Source organism: Oratosquilla oratoria, chromosome 12, assembly GCF_046742065.1.
Source record: "Oratosquilla oratoria isolate Oo_2021 chromosome 12, ASM4674206v1, whole genome shotgun sequence".
Taxonomy (NCBI): domain Eukaryota; kingdom Metazoa; phylum Arthropoda; class Malacostraca; order Stomatopoda; family Squillidae; genus Oratosquilla; species Oratosquilla oratoria.
Genome location: NC_134788.1, coordinates 1,399,966 through 1,419,012, shown reverse-complemented (window position 1 = coordinate 1,419,012; position 19,047 = coordinate 1,399,966). Strand labels below are relative to the sequence as shown.

The 19,047-nt window shown below is 45.4% G+C and overlaps 2 protein-coding genes across 8 annotated transcripts in view; both read left to right on the top strand.

Annotated features, from left to right (window-relative positions):
• The first annotated feature begins 7,820 nt into the window (after positions 1–7,820).
• LOC143030886 (uncharacterized) overlaps positions 7,821–19,047 on the top strand; it is a 241,205-nt gene continuing 229,978 nt past the window's right edge. For 2 of the 5 annotated variants that reach the window (XM_076194119.1, XM_076194118.1), the window contains exons 1-3: positions 7,824–8,170; positions 11,514–11,814; positions 13,380–13,472. In XM_076194119.1, coding sequence (XP_076050234.1) covers positions 11,518–11,814; positions 13,380–13,472 — 390 coding nt within the window. In that variant the 5' untranslated portion in view covers positions 7,824–8,170; positions 11,514–11,517. Of the gene's footprint in view, positions 8,171–10,789; positions 11,388–11,513; positions 11,815–13,379; positions 13,473–19,047 lie in introns of all 5 variants that reach the window. The other 3 variants (XM_076194125.1, XM_076194124.1, XM_076194120.1) reach the window with 2 other exon arrangements.
• The window catches only part of LOC143030888 (uncharacterized), a 17,532-nt gene continuing 13,522 nt past the window's right edge, over positions 15,038–19,047 (top strand). The window contains exon 1 of one of the 3 annotated variants that reach the window (XM_076194129.1): positions 15,038–15,392. In XM_076194129.1, coding sequence (XP_076050244.1) covers positions 15,384–15,392 — 9 coding nt within the window. In that variant the 5' untranslated portion in view covers positions 15,038–15,383. The remainder of the gene's footprint in view (positions 15,393–19,047) is intronic. The other 2 variants (XM_076194130.1, XR_012966940.1) reach the window with 2 other exon arrangements.

The window sequence follows — 19,047 nt, the reverse complement described above, 5'->3', positions numbered from 1 at the left end:
TAGGGCACGTCACAAGAACCGACCGCTCCTGGGCTCTTGCGGTGGAGTTTTGATCTCCGGAAGTGCGAAGGTCAGCACTTCTCGAGTTGCCTTGCATCGTGGTGTTTACAATAATGTTTTGTTAGTCCGTTGTCCCACATGGGTGGGGCAACTACACTAATTACCTATTGGTCTCTTGGTTATAAATACTAATTATATATCCAGGGGGGTGGCTTGTTTATATGTAATGTTTCCGTGTGTTATGTCTGATGGCATCCACTATGTGTGTGTGTTCGTGAGTTCGTGTGCGTCTGGTGTGTGTGTGCTCGGGGTGGTATGCTAGGCTGTTAAGATGTCCACTCAGCAATTCGAACGGACGTGGTCTGGCGCCAAGGAGTCCGGTGAGTGAGTGTGATATTGTTCACCATGCATATGGTGACGTATACAGGGGAGAGAGAGGGGAAGAAGTAAATCTCCAAGATTCATCGGGAACTTGAAGAGAAAAGACAAAACGCTGAAGAAGAAAAGAAAAGTGGTAGTTGGTCTTCCCACGATCGGAAAGTGGAGAAATCGAAGGAAAAGCATGAGGAATGATTATTACATAACTTACATATGCAATTGGTGATACAGGCTGACTTGTGGGTCCTCAGAAGGAGAGATGTATTCAGACTTAGAAAATATAGAGCAGGTGCGTATGTGGCGCAATTATATATTTGGAAATAGTGACTTGTCAGTGAGGTAGTCAGTGAATGAATAAAGAGCAGCAGACGTATTGGTCGTTACCGGGGCTGTTGAATGGGGTTAGTGTAAGCAGTGGAAACAGTTAAGAACCAATGACTTACTTCAAGTGTCAATTGTATTTAAACTTACAACTTGAACAGGTAGTTTGTTGGAAACGTTTACAATGCGGTCAAAGAAAAGAAACAAAGATTCATTGGTGTTTGATCTCTTATGAACAATTTTGTAGCCATTTTTTTCTTGTGACAGTACTACGGTCCACAACAAAACAATAATCTTTATTGATGATAACGAAGCCGTGAATAAGCTAAATAGACTTAACGCTCTTCATAGGGTTTATTACGAGTTCGATAATTATTTGTAGTGAAGCTGGTTTAGCCTGACCAAGAATCCTAGGACAGAGCAGACTGAGAAACTGAAATATGAGCTATTTGTTTGTAGTAAAGTATAAATGAAACAAGAATTCTATAGAGGACACAAAGAGACTATATTAACAGCATCTGGTGTTTCCAGGCGATCATCCATCCACATACTGACCAGACGTAACGATGCTTCACTTCACTGATCTGCGTAGAAATGGAGTTGTTTGAACATTCACGACTATTTTAAATTCATATTTTCAAGCTGTCATTTTTTCGCTAGTTGTACACTATCACAACCCTACTTGACTTGATTTTTACACCATAGCATTACACCCATTCAAAATCATCATTTGCATAATTACATCAAATGAAACGTTCAGCTTCCTGTAATACCGGGGTCGGGGCCTGCCTGCCCCCTTAGTCAGTCTTCTACGGGCTTACAATTCTATTGTGTCTCGTCACAACCGAATTAGAGCAAATGCACGGCTACAAGACATCATCATCAATTTCGTTCCTTCTCTGTTTTCTCAAGTAAGAATACCTATGTTCAGTAGTAGCACCATTTACAGTAGTAGTACAATGACTTTTCAAGTACAAACTGCTTCGGTATATGCATGCTCCAGTCACTTTCGTTCAATTTGTCTAACAAACAGGCCGCACGGGCCGTCGCGTCGTCAAGTCTTGAAGTCCCCCCGCGCTGAACCTCCCCAGGGAGACGTCGCCGACGCGAACGCCCAGGACTGAGTCTGACTGGCGCGACGCGGGAGCAACTTTCTTCCTTCAGATGACGCTCGAGCACCCGAAAGGCATTTCCAAAGTGTGACAGAGTGAAGTAGGGAGGGAGGGAGGGAGGGAGGGAGGGGCATTGGTAACATAGGGATGTAGTCAAAGACGTGAAAGGAAGAACAAGTCGTCGTTTATTTTTACTTAACGTTTTTCGTCAAGAGTGACGACTAGCACGCGTTCCAAGTCTACTCCTCAAACCCTCGATATTCTTTCTCCGGCTCTAGTTCTCTACGTTTCTATAGCTCAGTAAATATAGCAGCTGTTAGGTTGAAGACGCCATATATAACTAGATTATATTTATTGTTCCTTATCTATATGTCTGTTTGCCTGTCTGTCTGTCTTTCCGTCTCTGTCAGTCTGTTCGTGACTGTATGTCAGTCTATTTGTCTGTCCGTCTCTGTCTGTACGTCTGTCTATCTGTACGTCTCTGTCAGACTCTGTCTACCTGTCTTTCCGTCCCTCTGTATACCTGTCCGTTTCTCTGTCTGTCCGTCTCTCTGTCTACCTGTCCGTCTATTCGTCTCTGTCTCTCCCTCTGTCTGTCTCTCTCCCACCCTCTCTCTGTATACAAGTATGTCTCAAATGGTGTGTGTCTGTGATTCACTATGGTCTTGGATCACGTGTTGGACTCGTGATTGACAGCTATTACGCTCCCGGATGAGAGCTCACATATGACCGATCTATGGGTAATGCTGACCTTACACGCACACACACACACACACAAACACAATTCCCCGCCCACGAGAGTTGTAGTAACGACCCGCAGCGCAGCGATACTAAAATTATTTCAGCCCTGAGTGGGATTCGAACTCAGACCGCCGTAGTGGCAACCGAGAGTGTGTGAGTGTGCGTCCGCGCGCATGTGGGTGTACGTGTGGCAGCGTCAGGCAGCAGCAGCACATTTTCGCACCCGCATCTGACTGACACACATGTGGGAACCAAGATCTATATATACCAGGTCTAACCACTTCCGACCGAATTTCGAGAGAGTTGGCGCAGCGGGCCCGTGACATCACCTGGCTGCTCAAAGTGGGCTTCGCACGTCCCGTTGCTGTTAGTTGTAGCTGGCTCGTCGTACGGGAAGTGTCGCTGCCTCCGCTCGCACCGCTCCACGCAATTAGTTATATTCTGACAATGAAGATCTATATATACCGGTATATATAGATCTTGACAATATGGCTTATTGTACCATTAAGGGTTGTGGCTCAAACCAAAGAGGAATTAAGGAGAGGAACAGAAGGAGTAATTGGTGAGGAACAGTGTGGTTTTAGGACAGGTAGAGGTTGTGTAGATCAGATCTTTGTGGTAAGACAGATATGTGAGAAAGCTATAGGAAAGGGGAAGGATGTTTTTTGGGCTTTTATGGATCTGGAAAAGGCTTATGATAGGGTAGACAGAAAGGCACTGTGGGAGGTTATGCAGATTTATGGGATAGGAGGAAAGCTTTTGGGAGCTGTCAAGAGTTTTTATGAGAGTAGTAGAGCGTGTGTCAGGATTAGAAATGGAGAGAGTGAGTGGTTTGAAGTAAAGGTGGGACTTCGTCAAGGATGCGTTATGTCGCCCTGGCTGTTCAACTTATACATGGTGCGAGAGGTGAATGCTAGGGTAGTGGGTCAGGGATTGGAGATGGTTAAAGAAAATGGAGAAAAGTGGGAGGTGAGCCAGCTGTTGTTTGCAGACGACACTGCGCTTGTGGCAGGGTCAGAGGAGGGATTGAGGAAGCTGGTGGCAGAGTTTGGGAGAGTATATGATAGAAGAAAGCTAGAGATAAATGTGGGTAAAAGTAAGGTGATGAGATGTACAAGGGGTGAAAGTGGCAGTAGACTGGAAGTGAACATTAAAGGAGAGCGACTGGAGGAAGTGGATAGTTTTAGATACTTGGGTGCAAGTGTAGCAGGAAAAGGTGGAGTGAAGGTGGAGGTAAAATGTAGATTGAGAGAAGCGAGTAAATGCCTTGGTGGATTAAAGAGTGTAATGAGGAATAGACATTTGGGAATGGATGCGAAGAGGAGACTGTATGAAGGAGTGATTGTGCCAACAGCACTGTATGGGGCAGAAACGTGGAACATAAGAGCAGAAGAGAGAAGGAGTTTGAATGTGTTTGAGATGAGGTGTCTGAGAAGTATGGTGGGGGTTACTAGGCTGGATAGAGTGAGAAATGAGGAGGTGAGGAGGAGAACAGGGGTGAAAAAGGAGCTGGGAGATAGGGTTGATGAAAGAATATTAGGATGGTTTGGACACATGGAAAGAATGAGTGAAGAAAGACTAGTAAAAGAGGTATGGAAGGCAGATGTGGAGGGAGTGAACATGAGGGGACGTCCTAGAATGAGGTGGATGGATGGGGTGAAGGGGGCTTTGGGGAAGAGGGGAATGTCTGTTGAGGAAGGAAGGGAGAGGACGGAAGACAGAGGTGAGTGGAGAATGGTTGTATATGGATAATGTTGTGATTGCATGAGGAGGAATGGGCGGGGGGGTGGGGGTGGGGTAGTATGTGTGAGTAAATTTTGACGCAGCCCGAAGGGATTTCTCCCCGTCCTCTCCTTATATGCAAAGGGGGACGGAGAGGGGGGGTCGCCGATTAAATGAAGCGGCCTTGCTGTGGATGTGCTGTGTCTTGCGACACTGCTTCTGACCCAGGGCGGTGGGCAGGGTGCAGGGATGACCCGTCATCCAGGAGGTGCTCAGATGAGAGGGAGGGTGGGAGGGGTGTGGAGTGTATTTAGGGATGAAATGGGTGGGAGTGTTTTTATGCCTTTCCCTTTTTGGCTACCTCCCTTGGAAGGGGGAAAAAGCCTTGGTATATGTATGTATGTTAATTTTCATCGTTTCCCTGCAAATACACGCACATGTGAACGTGTACACATATAAGCACACACGACGATATCTCCCCGTAGAATACAAGTATATAAAACACACACACACACACACACACACACACACACACACACACACACACACACACACACACACACACACACACACATATATATATATATATATATATATATATATATATATATATATATATGTGAACGTGTACACATATAAGTACACACGACGATATCTCCCCCTTTTTGTAAAATAAAATTATACAAATACTATCTACTCTAATACTCAAATTTCTCGGTGGCGTAATCGGTTGAGAGTCAGGCCTTTAAAGTCAAGGTGTCGGCGATAATTGGTTCGAAACCAGTCCAAGTTTATTTATTTTTTTTCAGTCTCGCTGCGCTTCGAGTCGTTACTCCAACTCTCGTGGGCGGGGAGTTGGAGATATGTGTGCGTGTAAGTTCATAGATCGGACATACGAGCTCTGAGCTCTCTTCCGGGAGGGAGATAGCTGTCGATCACGAGTCCAGTACGTGATCCAAAAGACAAAGATGAATCACACACACATGTGAACATGTACACATATAAGCACACACGACGATATATCCCCTTCCAATAAAATACACGCACACACATATACACACACACATACACACACACGGTGGCGGATTGGTAAGGCACTGGCCTCACAGACCGGAGAACCGGGGTTCGATTCCCCGGCCGGGCGGAGACAAGTTGGGTTTGTCTCCTTTCACGTGTAGCCCCTGTTCACCTATCAGCGAGTAGGTACGGGACGTTAGTCAAGGAGTTGTGACCTTGCATTCCCGGTGTGTGGAGTGTGAGTGGTCTCAGACCTACCCAGAGATCTGCTAATAATGAGCTCTGAACTCACTGCCGTAGGGTGGTGTCTGGCTGTCTCGAAAAGAGGCTGCAGCAGATCCGAGGTGAATACACACACACACACATGTGAACGTGTACACATATAAGTACACACGATGATATCTCCCATTCCCGTAAAATAAAACTATATAAATACACACACACATTAATATCTAATTTAATAATTCGGTGGCGCAATTGGCTGAGAGTGACATACAATGGTAAGATATTGGCGGTACCTGGTTCGAATCCTATCCAGGATGATTTTTTTTCAGTCTCGCTGTGTTTCGAGTCGTTACTCCAACTCTCGTGGGCGGGGAGTTGGAGATATGTGTGCGTGTAAGTTCATAGATCGGACATACGAGCTCTGAGCTCTCTTCCGGGAGGGAAATAGCTGTCGATCACGAGTCCAATACGTGATCCAAAAGACCAAGATGAATCACACACACATGTGAACATGTACACATATACAGTAAGCACACACGACGATATATCCCCTTTTCATAAAACACACACACACACACACACTATAATTTAATAAGAACAATCAATGTTGCGTTTACCTACCTGGATGAAGAAATGGTGAAGAAAATTCTAATCACCCTGATAAGACCAAGATTGGAATATGCAGCAACGATATGGTCACCAAGTGCAAAAAAATGTATAAAAAAAACTTGAAAGAATACAAAGAGCAATTACAAAATTGGCACCAACACTCTCAAAACTATCATATGAAGAGAGACTAGCAAAACTTGAACTACAGACACTAGAGCAAAGAAGAGAGAGAGGAGATTTGATAGCTATTTATAGAATCATGAAAGGCATAGAAATTACTGATATAGAGAACCTGATAAAATGGGATGACAGAAATACAAGAGGACATGGAAAGAAGAAAAAAAAAAAAAGACAGCTATAGTAGAGACCTGAAAAAGAACAGCTTTCCTCACAGAGTAATAGACAGTTGGAACAAGTTAGATGAGAAAGTGGTGTGCGCAAAAACAATACATGAATTTAAAAATAGTTTAGATAAAATGAGATACGAAAACGGGACACCACGAGCATAGCTCCCCTTCCCGTAAAATACAACTAGGTAAATACACACACACACACTGATAATAGCAATGAGCTAGAAAGAGAGAGATAAGGGAGGGGGGAAATATAATAATTCCAGTCTTCCTTAGCGTTTCACAGTTTTCTTCGGTGTTTCACAAAGAGAAAACGGAAACATCCAAATGACGTCAGAAGCTGCGCAGAACTGCTCAAGCGGTCAGACCTGGTATATTAGGTATATATCTTGGTGGGAACGAGCGAGAGAGCTCGCTTCGGGCTCACCGTTAATACTTTATTTTATTTTATCTTATTTTATTTTATTTATTTATTTTTTGGGGGGTGGGTGTCACCGTTAGTGGAACGATGCAGGTCAACTTGAGGGACCGGTGTCGGGCTGCAAGATGGACGACACAAGGGAGAGCTGCCGCCCGTTCCCAAGACCCGTTGAAAGCCCTCTTCTCGCTCGCTCAACTCGCCTCCAGGCGGCGGCAGCCAGCCCCTGACCGACGCGACGCAACGCCCGCCCGGCCTCCGGACCTCTGCCTGTAATGTCCATATACAGTAGGTGGGTGGGTCGGTATAACCCACATACACATACATACATACATTACATGCATGCACAAATTCATGCATGCATACACACATACTTTTTGGAAGAAAGCACACGCTGGACTCGTCGTTTGGATTCTATTCCTACGTTTCGAGCCCAGTCCAGTCCGAAGTTCGTCATCAGGGAAATCTGTATATAACAAGGGCATACTTGGTACACTGGGTTAGGTAACCCCAGTAACCGTTACACTCCCGAAAAATACATAGAGTAGATCACCCAGTCACCGAAAATGCATATCACAAGGACTGAACTTGGCGTAACCAAAAACAATCGAAAATACTTCCAGATGGACACCATATCGCATAATTCACGAATCAGTATTGGTATCAAACGAAATGGCTTAGAAAATGTAATCTTTGGACTAAAATATCCATGCGACCAAAATTATGCGACAAAACCCCCCAGTCCCAAATGTAATTAACTGCCCTCTTGTCCGTAATGCGAGAGAACCAAACATATAATGCAGTCACCAAGATAGGTCTCGCTCTACCTTCATCTGATCCTTCATACTTTCCCAATCTCCTTATTTCTTCTATCTCACTTTCATAACAGGTGATTCCCATTCCCTTACAAAATTCGATAAATACCAACTTGTCATGCAATACCTTCTGCTCTCTTATATGTGTGTGTGTGTGTGTGTGTGTGTGTACACATTCATATTATTTTACTTTTGTCACGCTAGCTTATTCAGTCTAATAAATAACTCCTCTTATTTTCCCAAGTATTTCTTCACAGTGAAAACTATTCATGAACTATTTAATTTCATATATCAAACGTTGCATATTTAGCAAATGCGACTGCGCATAGAAACAATGCAGGCGAAAGTGAGTGACAGGCTGAAAGTAGCAGGTGAACGGATACAAAAGTATTCAAAATGGAAAGAAAATGGTACAAATATCCAAGCATAAAAACTGAAAACCTTCCCCCGGATATTACAGAGGTAAGAAATAGTGACATCAACAATAGCTAACGTAAAGTTGAATTATTTTATCAACAAAACTGAAAATTTATGGAACTACTTGTAACTTGTCACAAAATAAAATTTATATACAAATAACAAAACAAATGGAGGACCAGTTGATTGCTGTGTCATGATTTAAATACTGAATATAGGGAAAAAAATAAGAATAATACACTGATTTGGCTTACGACATGTAAAAGAAAGTAATGCAATGCAGAAATATGTATTTTGTGAATACAATAATTCTGTATTGTATTGGCTGCATTGCCCAGTAGCGTTCTACTGGTGACTGTCAGTACAATTTACAAAAGTAAGATTATTTTGATTAAATTAAATCTTTGTACAAAAATGGCAGAGGTTGCAATTATCAATGAGAGTTGTACATAAAAGGTTATCCAGTCTTGTCTAATTCTAAAATTAGGTAAATGGCACATTTATTTATATTAGTATGTTACATACTAATTATCTAATATAAATAAATGTGCCATTTACCTAATTTTAGAATTAGACAAGACTGGATAACCTTTTATGTACAACTCTCATTGATAATTGCAACCTCTGCCATTTTTGTACAAAGATTTAATTTAATCAAAATAATCTTACTTTTGTAAATTGTAAATACATACTATGTATTTTATTCCTTAGTTTGTTTGATTTTTTATTATTGAGTTTGTGGTTATTGTGAAACTTGCTCATATGGTATGGGAATAATTTCTATTTAAAGATTTGGGTAGGTTTTTGCTTCCCTTAATGCAAATATTTTTAGTTAGATTTTTTCACCTTTTCTTCAGTTCTGTAAAGAAACAAATGATAAGTCAAAAGTGACAGCACTGTCTTATAATCTAAAAAGAAAATAAGTAACATCCCCGGCTTTGGAGCAGTTGTTTTAAGTGTGTTCATGACTTCAGAGCCCTGAAGAGCATTTACTTGGGAATTGTATGATCTGTTACCAGGAATGTCAAAAGAAGTTTTGCATGGCAGTAAAAACCCTTTAAAGGCCCCAAGGCAGTCAAAAGTTTTCCGCAAACTAGAAGATTTGATATCAAGTATGATTAGGCCTACATTGATTAAAAATGATAATGATGATATGGTATTACATCACAAACTCCCCCCTATCAGAGGGCTAGGACGGTGCCCCTCACAGAGGACTTTGTAGTTTACCTAGTTGTATTTTACGGGAAGGGGGAGCTACGCTCATGGTGTCCTGCCTTTGTATCTCACAGCGTCTAGTTTGCTCTTAAATTCATGAATGGCTTTTGCACACACTATTTTTTTGTCCAGTTTGTTCCAAGTGTCCACTACTCTGTATGGAAAACTGTTCTTCTTCAGATCTCTTGTATAACTGTTTTTTTACTTTCTTTCCATGTCCTCTTGTGTTTCTCTTGTCCCAGTTTAACAAGTCCTCTCTATCAAGTATTTCTATGCCCTTCATGATTCTATAGATAGTCAGTAGGGTGCCTCTCTCTCTTCTTTGCTCCAGAATCGGTAACTCCAAGTTAGCCAGTCTCTCTTCATATGACAATTTTGAAAATGCAGGGGCCATTTTTGTGGCTGCTCTCTGGATTCTTTCTATTTTCTTTATATTCTTTTTGGTACTGGGTGACTACAATGTCGCTGCATATTCTAGTCTAGCCTTATCAGTGTGACTAATATTTTTTCAATAATTTCTTTGTCCAAATATGTAAATGTCACTTTTATTGATCTTAACAAGTTATAGGATTCTCTGAGAATTTTGTTTATTTGTTTATTATAGGACAAGTCGTTTGAGATAATTACTCCCAAATCTTTTTCGGATCCCACTTTCTTTACCTCCTTAGTTCCAATTTTATATTGTCCTTATATTCTATTGTGTGTGTGTATTTACGTAGTTGTATTTGGGGAAGAAGAGCTATGCTCGTCCCTAGGGACCCGCAGTTGTATCTTTCCGCATCCAGTTCTTTCTTAAAGTCGTGTATAGTTTTAGTACTCGCTGTTTTCTCTTTCAATTTATTCCATGTATCTAACACTCTATGTGGAAAGCTATTCTTTTTCATATCTCTTCTGTAACTGTCCTTCTTAAGTTTCTTGTGTCCCCTTGTATTTCTATTGTCCCATTTAAGTAGATCATCCCTGTCAAGGATTTCCATCCCTTTCATAATTCTATATATGGATATCAAATCTCCTCTTTCTCTTCTTTGTTCCAGAGCTATTAATTTTATTTTGTCCAATCTTTGTTCATATGTCAGCATACTGAGTGTTGGTGCCATCTTTGTTAGTGCTCTTTGAATTCTTTCTAGTTTTTTTTTTTTTTTTTTCTTTCCTGGATACTCTAATTTTGGTCTTATCAATGTAACTAGGATTCTCTTCACCATCTCCTTGTCTATGTAGTCAAAAGCCACTTTCATTGATCTTATTAAGTTGTAGGTTTCTCCAACTATTTTGTTCACATGTTTGTCTAGTGTCATGTCATTTGAAATGATCACTCTTAGGTCTCTTTCTGAATTTACTTTTGTTCCCATTTTGTATTTACCGGATATTCTATTTTTGCTTTTTCCAAATTCCATTATACTACATTTTTGAATGTTGAAATTCACTTTGTTCTTTTTACTCCAATTCCAGACGTTGTCCAGATCTCCCTGAAAAGATTTACAGTCTTCCTCATTACTCACTCTCTTCAGTAGTTTTGCATCATCTGCAAAGAAGTTTATGTAGCATTTAAATCCTTCATCCATGTCATTTATATAAATAGCGGGGTGAGGAATTTGGCACATCGTAAATTGGGCGGAGGAGAAAGAGCACAAATATTTTTAGAAAGAATCCAAAGAGCAGTGACAAAAATGGCACCTACACTGTCAAATCTGACATACGAACAAAGATTGGAGAAATTACATCTGTCAACACTGGTACAGAGAAGAGAAAGGTGATTTGTTGACCATTTACAGAATTATGAAAGGGATGGAAATTCTCGAAAGAGAGAACTTGCTAAAGTGGGACAGAAGATAAACAAAAGGACACAAAAAGAAACTAAAGAAGGACAGTTACAGAAGAGACCTGAAAGAGAATAGCTTCCCACACAGAGTGATTGATGTCTGGAACAAACTGAACAGAGAAACAGTGAATGCCAAAACTATACACAATTTTAAGAATAAACTGGATGCGGAGAGATACGAAAACGGGTCACTACGAGCATAGCTCTCATCCCGTAAAATACAACTAGGTAAATATGTAACCTTTGTGGTTCATTTTTTTATTTATTTATTTATTTATTTTTTTTTATTATTATTATTATTATTATTATTATTATTATTATTATTATTATTATTATTATTATTATTATTTCCAGATTTATGGACTCCAGGTCGAGGACATTTGGAGTGAGTGCAAATTTGTCCCCCGTGATGGAGGATTGTAAAGAGGAGGTGCAGCAGGATGACAAAGAGGAAGGAAAACGGCTGGAAGAGAAGCTGTGGGAAGTGGAGGAGTTCTTGGTAACTTTGGTCGACAACAGTCATTCGGTTGTCGCGAGGAAGGACGACTTGCCCCTCCTGCCCAGGAGCACGAAGGACTTCACTCCGTTCCTGATGGAGTTGGCGCTCAAGAACGTCAGCCCCCTACACAAGGCAGATCCAGACCTTCTGTGGCAGGTAACGAGACCTACTACAGACTTCCTTGTCTGTCTAAAGTTTGCTCTAAGGGTTGATGTCATAATGTGTTATCTCTCTTGTATCTCACTAGCCAAGTGGGTTAGGGTGTCGTTACGATATAAAGTCCTCTTTGAGGGGCACTGTCCTAGCCTTCCAATAGGGGGAGTTTGTGACATTAAACCAAATCACTTGCGGTGAAGGTAGAGATGATGACAATTCGAACCCTGCTTGGGGTATAGTTCATTAGATTCCACGTTACGAGGCCTACCGTAAGGAGCACTGTCTTAGCCTCCCTGATAGGGGGGAGTTTGTGATGTTGAACCGAATGGCATCATCACAATCATTCTCTCCCGTATCTCTCTCTATGCCTCTTGCCTCTCTCTTACTATCAAACACCTCCCTACCTGTCTCCCTCTCTTCCTCATGTCTCCTTCCCTCCCTTTCCCCCTCCTTTCCTTCACTCCAAGATCACAGTCGAACCTAATGGCAACAGTGATTGATAATCAAGAGATCAAATGAGGAAAACCTTTTGACAGTAATGGCGGAATTGGCAAAGATCATGAATGCATTTGATGCGTCTAGAATAGAAAGGGGGAAATGCAGAATTGGCAAAGATCACGAATGCATTTGAGGCATCTAGAATCGGAGAAAATGCGGGCATCATGTGTAAGACATCTTGCCTCTTAACTCCTAGAATACGATGTGACTGCATAGGCGTCATGAGACGTGAGTATACAAAGATGCTGCTGTGAGTGTCCTGATAATATTTATTTTTTAGATGTAGTCGACTAGTGACCCCAGTATTATGTGAACAGGCTTGATCACATTTTCTGTGGACATGAACATTTTGTGTGAAAGAGAATGAATATAACAGCAGCTGTAGCTTTACATTTTATAGTGCAAGTATTGTGATGCATCGTTGTACGTCAGGCACGAGTATTTAATTTGTATTGAAGAGGTTAACGTCAGATGCTTTAAGAACCCTATTTCCATGCAGAGGAGGAGGTGTGGCATTTACCATTCTCGATGCCTCGTTTCAAGTTGGAACAAAGTTCGTAGTTTCAGAGCCATTACGTGCCTAAGTGCCCCCTCCCCCGCGAGCAAAGGACTCAGGGATGCCCCCCTCCTTTCCCCCATTACCACTTACCATCTCCACCATCCCTTAATGCCTAGTATAGCTGTTGGCTCGTGAAATGATTAAACAGATTTATAAATATTATTTAACGTCCCTATTGCAGAAAGGTTAAGGGAAAAACATTTCGTATTCTGTTGAGTCCAACGCAAAATTCGTATATTATGGTAAAATATTGAGGGTTCCTTTGACCTTTTTATTTATTATGATTATTTTGTCAGCCTTCTGGGTGGCATGTCCAGACTAGAATTGCCGCCACCCCCCTAAATGTACCGTCCTATGGCAAATGCATCCCCATGTGAGGGCCCTCCTGCATGGTTTTCTTGGGGCATAACATCAATGGCCATAAGAGTTATGATGCCAGAAGTGAAAGATCCCCATCACTTCTGGACACCGTCACTGTCTTTCATCACGACCTCCTCTCACCATGCAGGGACGGGAATGGCTCACGGAGAGGCTCAGAGGAGGCAAAGAGCTGGAGCTTCATTGCATCGGGAATCCAGATTACAGAGACGGCATTGTCCAGGTAAGTTCTCGTAACACGGACGTACGCTATTTTTCTCAGAAGTGCTATAGCACCAGAAAAAAAAAATTAATTTTGTAAATTACAACATATCAATGTAATAGATATTTTACTCGGCAGAAATCGTTATCAGAAAACGTTGTAACCTGTACAGAAATGAACAAAGTCGCATTGACTCCTTTAGACGCCAACTTTGTTTTGATAGATTTGAAGGTCTGAGATGATGACAACCCTAATGACCTCAAGAATTACAGGTATTGCATTACTAAATGCAGGTTTGGTTAGGTTGGTAGGTTAGGTAAGGGCTAGAATAGACAAAAATATACTTTAATTTCTTCAGCCTCCACTGCCAAAAGAAAGATGGTGTCTCAACTAACCAAAGTGGTTACGTTTGTTTATAGTTTTTAGCAACCTTTTGTATTATTAATTTCTGCCAAGAATGGCCATATATTACATTGATGTATTATGATTTACAAAATTAAGATTTTATTTCCTATTGCTATATTGTGTTAGGTATGCAGATTTATCAATTTATCAGATGTACTGACCCCCTGCTCTCACTTCCACATTTTTTCTCGTATCTATCCTCGTAACCTGCACTGCACCCCGTACTTCTTAATTAAATTCTTCGATGTGATGACGCCCACGTAGGCGTCATGAGGCGTGAGTGGATATACGAGGATGTTGGCGTCTTGATTATATTCATTTTGTAGTCGTAGCCGAGTGAACCCCACATTCTGTGAACTGGTTTGATTGTGTTTTCTGCATTTGTTAATACTCGGTGAAAGAGAATGATTAATACCAGCAGTGACTTCATGTTTTATGATCCCAGTAGTGTGATGCATCGTGCATTAGGCATCTGATGCTGCGTGAGAGAGGATTTGACTCCTATTGAAGAGGTTAGCCATTTCCTTCCTCTGAATCCCCCCCCCCCCGTATTATGGATCTTCCTTTTTCTACATTACATACATTACATACATCTACCAAAGGCCTCACACGGGAGGTAGCCAAAAAGAAAAGGGCATGGAAACCACTCCCACCCATTCCATCCCTGATACACTCCACTCCCCTCCACCCTCTACCCTCCCTCTTATCTTGGCACCTCCTGGATGACAATGGGTCATCCCTGCATCTCGCCCACTGCCCTGGGTCACAAGCAGTGTTGCAAGGCACAGCACATCCTCAGCAAGGTCGCTTAATTAATTCGGCGACCCCCCCCCTCTTTGTTCCCCCATGCAGAAAGGGAGATGGGGAGAAATTCCTTCAGGCTGCGCCAAATTTATTTCTCACACATACTCCCTCACCCCCCTCAACTTCCTTTCTGCCGCATTTAAATACAAAGTCTTCTTGAGTGCAGTGCCCTTGGCAGTCATCCCCAGATACGTATTAACCACTTCAGCACGAGTCAAATTCTCGCACAAAGCATTGGCTGTCATATGTACGATGCATCACACTACTCGCATTCTAAAATATAAAGCCACTGCTGCCGTATTACTTGTTCTCTTTTACTCCGAGTAATGATAAACCCAGGAAAGGTGATCAAACCAGGTCACAGAATCTGGGGGTAACTCGTGTACAACTACAAAAAAGAAAATGTATAATCAAGATGCTGACGCCAGCATTCACACATACCCACTTGCACCTTGTGACGTTTACGTAGGAATCGAATCCTCTTGAATGGAAGGCCCTTGGCATTCGTCGCTAGTTATGTATTAATTGTGACAAAGATGATCACTCCGTCCGTTGCCCAGAAAGGGGGCATCAGGGGGGGAGGGGGTGGATCCACAGAAGTGTAACAGACTTTGCAGGTGAACGTGGGCGCGCGCGCGCGACATCGGTGGTCAAGAAATCATCGTGAAGGGCTACAGACGGGGTCACGCTGTGGCCGCCCCCAAGAAGAAGAGTGGGGACCTGATGAGCAAGGTATGGTCTCTCCCTCTCTTCCTCTCTCTCTCTTCCCCCCCCCTCTCTCTCTCTCTCTCTCTCTCTCTCTCTCTCTCTCTCTCTCTCTCTCTCTCTCTCTCTCTCTCTCTCTCTCTGTCTTTCCCCTCTCCTCCTCTCCCACTCTCTCTCCTCTCTCCCCCCTTTCTATCACTTGTCTCTCCCCCCTCTCTCTTCTCTCTCCCGCTCTCATCTCTTTCCCCCTCATCTCTTTCCCCCCTCTCTCCTCTCTCCCCCTCTCTCCTCTTTCCCCCCTTTCCTCTCTCCCCCTCTCCTCTCCCTCCCCCTCTCTTCTCTCTCCCCATCTCTCTTCTCTCTCTCCCCCTCTCTTCTCTCTTCTTTCTCCCCTGTCTCTTCTCTCTCTCCCCCCTCTCTTTTCTCTCTCTCCCCCTCTCTTTTCTCTCTCCCCCCTCTCTTTTCTCTCTCCCCCTCTCTTTTCTCTCTCCCCTCTCTTTTCTCTCTCCCCTCTCTTCTCTCTCTCCCTCTCCTCTCCCCCTCTCTTCTCTCTCCCTCTCCTCTCCCCCCTCTCCACCCTCTCCTCTCTCCCCCTCTCTTTTCTCTCTCTCCCCCCTCTCTCTTCTCTCTCTCCCCCCTCTTTTCTCTCTTCCCCTCTCTTCTCTCCTCTCTCCCTTTCCCCCTCTCTCCTCTCTCTTTCTCTCTCTCTCTCTGTCTTTGTGTTCTCCTCTCTCCTCTCTCTCTGTCTTTGTGTTCTCTCTCCTCTCTCTCTGTCTTTGTGTTCTCCTCTCTCCTCTCTCTCTTTGTGTTCTCCTCTCTCCTCTCTCTCCCCCTCTCTCCTCTCTCCCCCTTTCTATCACTTGTCTCTCCCCTCTCTCCTCTCCCTCCCCCTCTCTCCTCTCTCCCCCTCTGTCTCCTCCTCTCTCTTCTCTCCCCCTCTCTTCTCTCTCCCCCCTCTCTTCTCTCTCCCCCCTCTCTTCTCTCTCCCCCCTCTCTTCTCTCTCCCCCCTCTCTTCTCTCCCCCTCTCTCTTCTCTCCCCCTCTCGTTTCTCTCTCCCCCATCTCTTCTCTCTCCACCTCTCTTCTCTCTATCCCCCTCCCTCTCCTCTCTCCCCTCTCCCCCTTTCTCTCCCTCTCTCTCCTCTTTCCCCCTCTCTCTCCTCTCTCCCTCTCCCCCTCTCCTCTCTGTCTTTCCCCTCTCTCCTCTCCTCTTTCTCCCCCTCTCTTCTCTCCCCCTCTCTCCTCTTTCTCTCCCCCTCTCTCTCCCCCCTCTCTCTTCTTTCTCCCCCTCTCTTCCCTTTCCCCCTCTCTCTTCTCTCTTTCCCCCTCTCTCTTCTCTCCCCCCACTCTCTTCTCTCTTCCCCCTCTCTTCTCTTCCCCATCTCACCCCCCTCTCTCTTCTCTCTCTCCCCCATTTCTCTCCCTCCCCTCTCTCTCCTCTCTCCCTCCCCTCTCTCTCCTCTCTCCCTCCCCTCTCTCTCCTCTCTCCCTCCCCTCTCTCTCCTCTCTCCCTCCCCTCTCTCTCCTCTCTCCTCTCCCTCCCCTCTCTCTCCTCTCTCTCCTCTCTCCCTCCCCTCTCTCTCCTCTCTCCCTCCCCTCTCTCTCCTCTCTCCCCCCTCTCTCCTCTCCCCCCTCTCTCTCCTCTCTCCCCCTCTCTCCTCTCTCCCCCTCCCTCATCCCCTATCCTCTCTCCCTCTCCCCTTCCTCTATCTGCTTTCTCCCCCATCTCTCCTCCCTCCCTCTCCCCCCACTCTCCCCTCTCCATCTCCCCCACACTCTCCCCTCTCCATCTCCCCCACACTCTCCCCCCACTCTCTCCTCTCTCCTTTCTCCCCCTCTCTCCCTTCTCCCCCTCTCTGCTTTCTCCCCTTCTCTCCTTTCTCCCACTTCTCCCTCCTCTCTCCCCCTTTCCTCTTCCCTCTCTTCCCCCACTCTCCTCTCTCCCCCTCTCCACTCTCCTCTCTCCTCTCCCCCTCCCTTTCCCCCCTCTCCTCTCCCCCCTCTCCCTCTCCTCTCCCCCTCTCATCTCCCACTTCTCTCTCTCCCTTCTCCCCCTCTTCTCTCCCCTTCCTCTCTCCTCTCTTCCCCCCTCTCTGCCCCTCTTCTCTTCCCCCCTCTCTCCCCCTCTCTTCTCTCTCCCCCCTCTCCTCTCTCCCCCTCTCCTCTCTCCCCCTCTCCTCTCTCCCCCCTCTCCCCCCTCTCTCTCCTCTCCCCCCTTTCCCTCTCTCCTCTCCCCCCTTTCCCTCTCTCCCCCTTCTCCTCCCTCTCTCCCTCTACCACTCTCTCCCCATCTCTCCTCCCTCTCCCCCCTCTCTCCTCTCTCCTCTCTCTGCTTTCTCCCCATGTCTCCTCCCTCTCCCCCTCTCTCCTCTCTCCGTCTCTAGCCCACTCTCCCATCCCTTCTCCCCACTCCCCCCTCTTCTCCCCACTCCCCCCTCTTCTCCCCCACTCTCCCTCTCTCCTTTCTGTCTCTCCCCCTTCTCCCCCTCTCTCCTTTCTCCACCTCTCTCCCTTCTCCCCCTCTCTCCTTTCTCCCCCTCTCTCCCTTCTCCCCCTCTCTCCCTTCTCCCCTTCTCTCCTTTCTCCCCATCTCTCCTCTCTCTGTCTCTCCCCCTCTCTCCTCTCCCCCCTTCTCCTCTCTTCCCCTCTCTCCTTTCTCCCCCTCTCCTCTCTCCCTCTCTTTCCCCCCTCTTCTCTCCCCCTCTCCTCTCCTCCCTTCTCCCCATTTCTCCCTTCTCCCCTTTCTCCTTTCTCCCCCTCTCTTCCCCTCTCTCCTCTCTTCCCCCTCTTTCCCCCTCCTCTCTCTCCCTCTCTTCTCTCTCCCTCTCTTCTCTCTCCCTCTCTTCTCTCTCCCTCTCTTCTCTCTCCCCCTCTCCTCTCCCCCTCTCTCCTCTCTCCCCCTCCTCTCTCTGCTTTCTCCCCCCACTCTCCCCTCTCTCCTCTCCGTCTCTACCCCACTCTCCCTTCTCCCCCTCTCTCCTTTCTCTCCCTCTCTCCCTTCCCCTCTCTGCTTTCTCCCCCTTCTCTCCTTTCTCCCCATCTCTCCGTCTCTCCCCATCTCTCCGTCTCTCCCCCTCTCTCCTCTCACCGATTCTCCTCCTCTCTCCACTCTTCTCCCCCTCTCCTCTCCCCCTCTCTCCTCTCTCCCTTCTCCCCTCTCTCTCTCTCCCTCTTCCTCCCCCTCTCTCTCTCCCCTCTCTTCTCTCCCCCCTCTCTCCCCTCTCTCTCTTTCCCTCTCTCCCCTCTCTCCCCTCTCTCCTCTCCCCCTCTCTCTCCCCTCTCTCCTCTCCACCCACTCTCCTCCTCTCTCTCCTCCCCCTCTCTTCTCCTCTCCCCCCTCTCTCCCTCTCTCCCCCTTCTTCTCTCTCCCCCCTCTCCTCTCTCTCCCCCTCTGCTTTCCCCCTTCTCCCCCCTCCCCCCTCTCTATCTCTCCTCTCTCTTTCTTCTCCCTCTCCATCTCCACTCTTCTCTTCTCCTCCCCCCTCTTCCTCTCTCTCCTCCCTCTCTCTCCTCTCTCCCCCCTTTCTCTCCCTCTCTCCCCCTCTCTCCCCCCCCCCTCTCTCTTCTCTCTCATCCCCTCCTCTCTCCTCTCCTCTCTCTTCCTCTTCCCCTCTCCTCTTCCCATCTCTCCTTTCCCCCCTCCCTCTCCCCCTCTCCTCCCCCTCTCTTCTCTCCTCTCCCC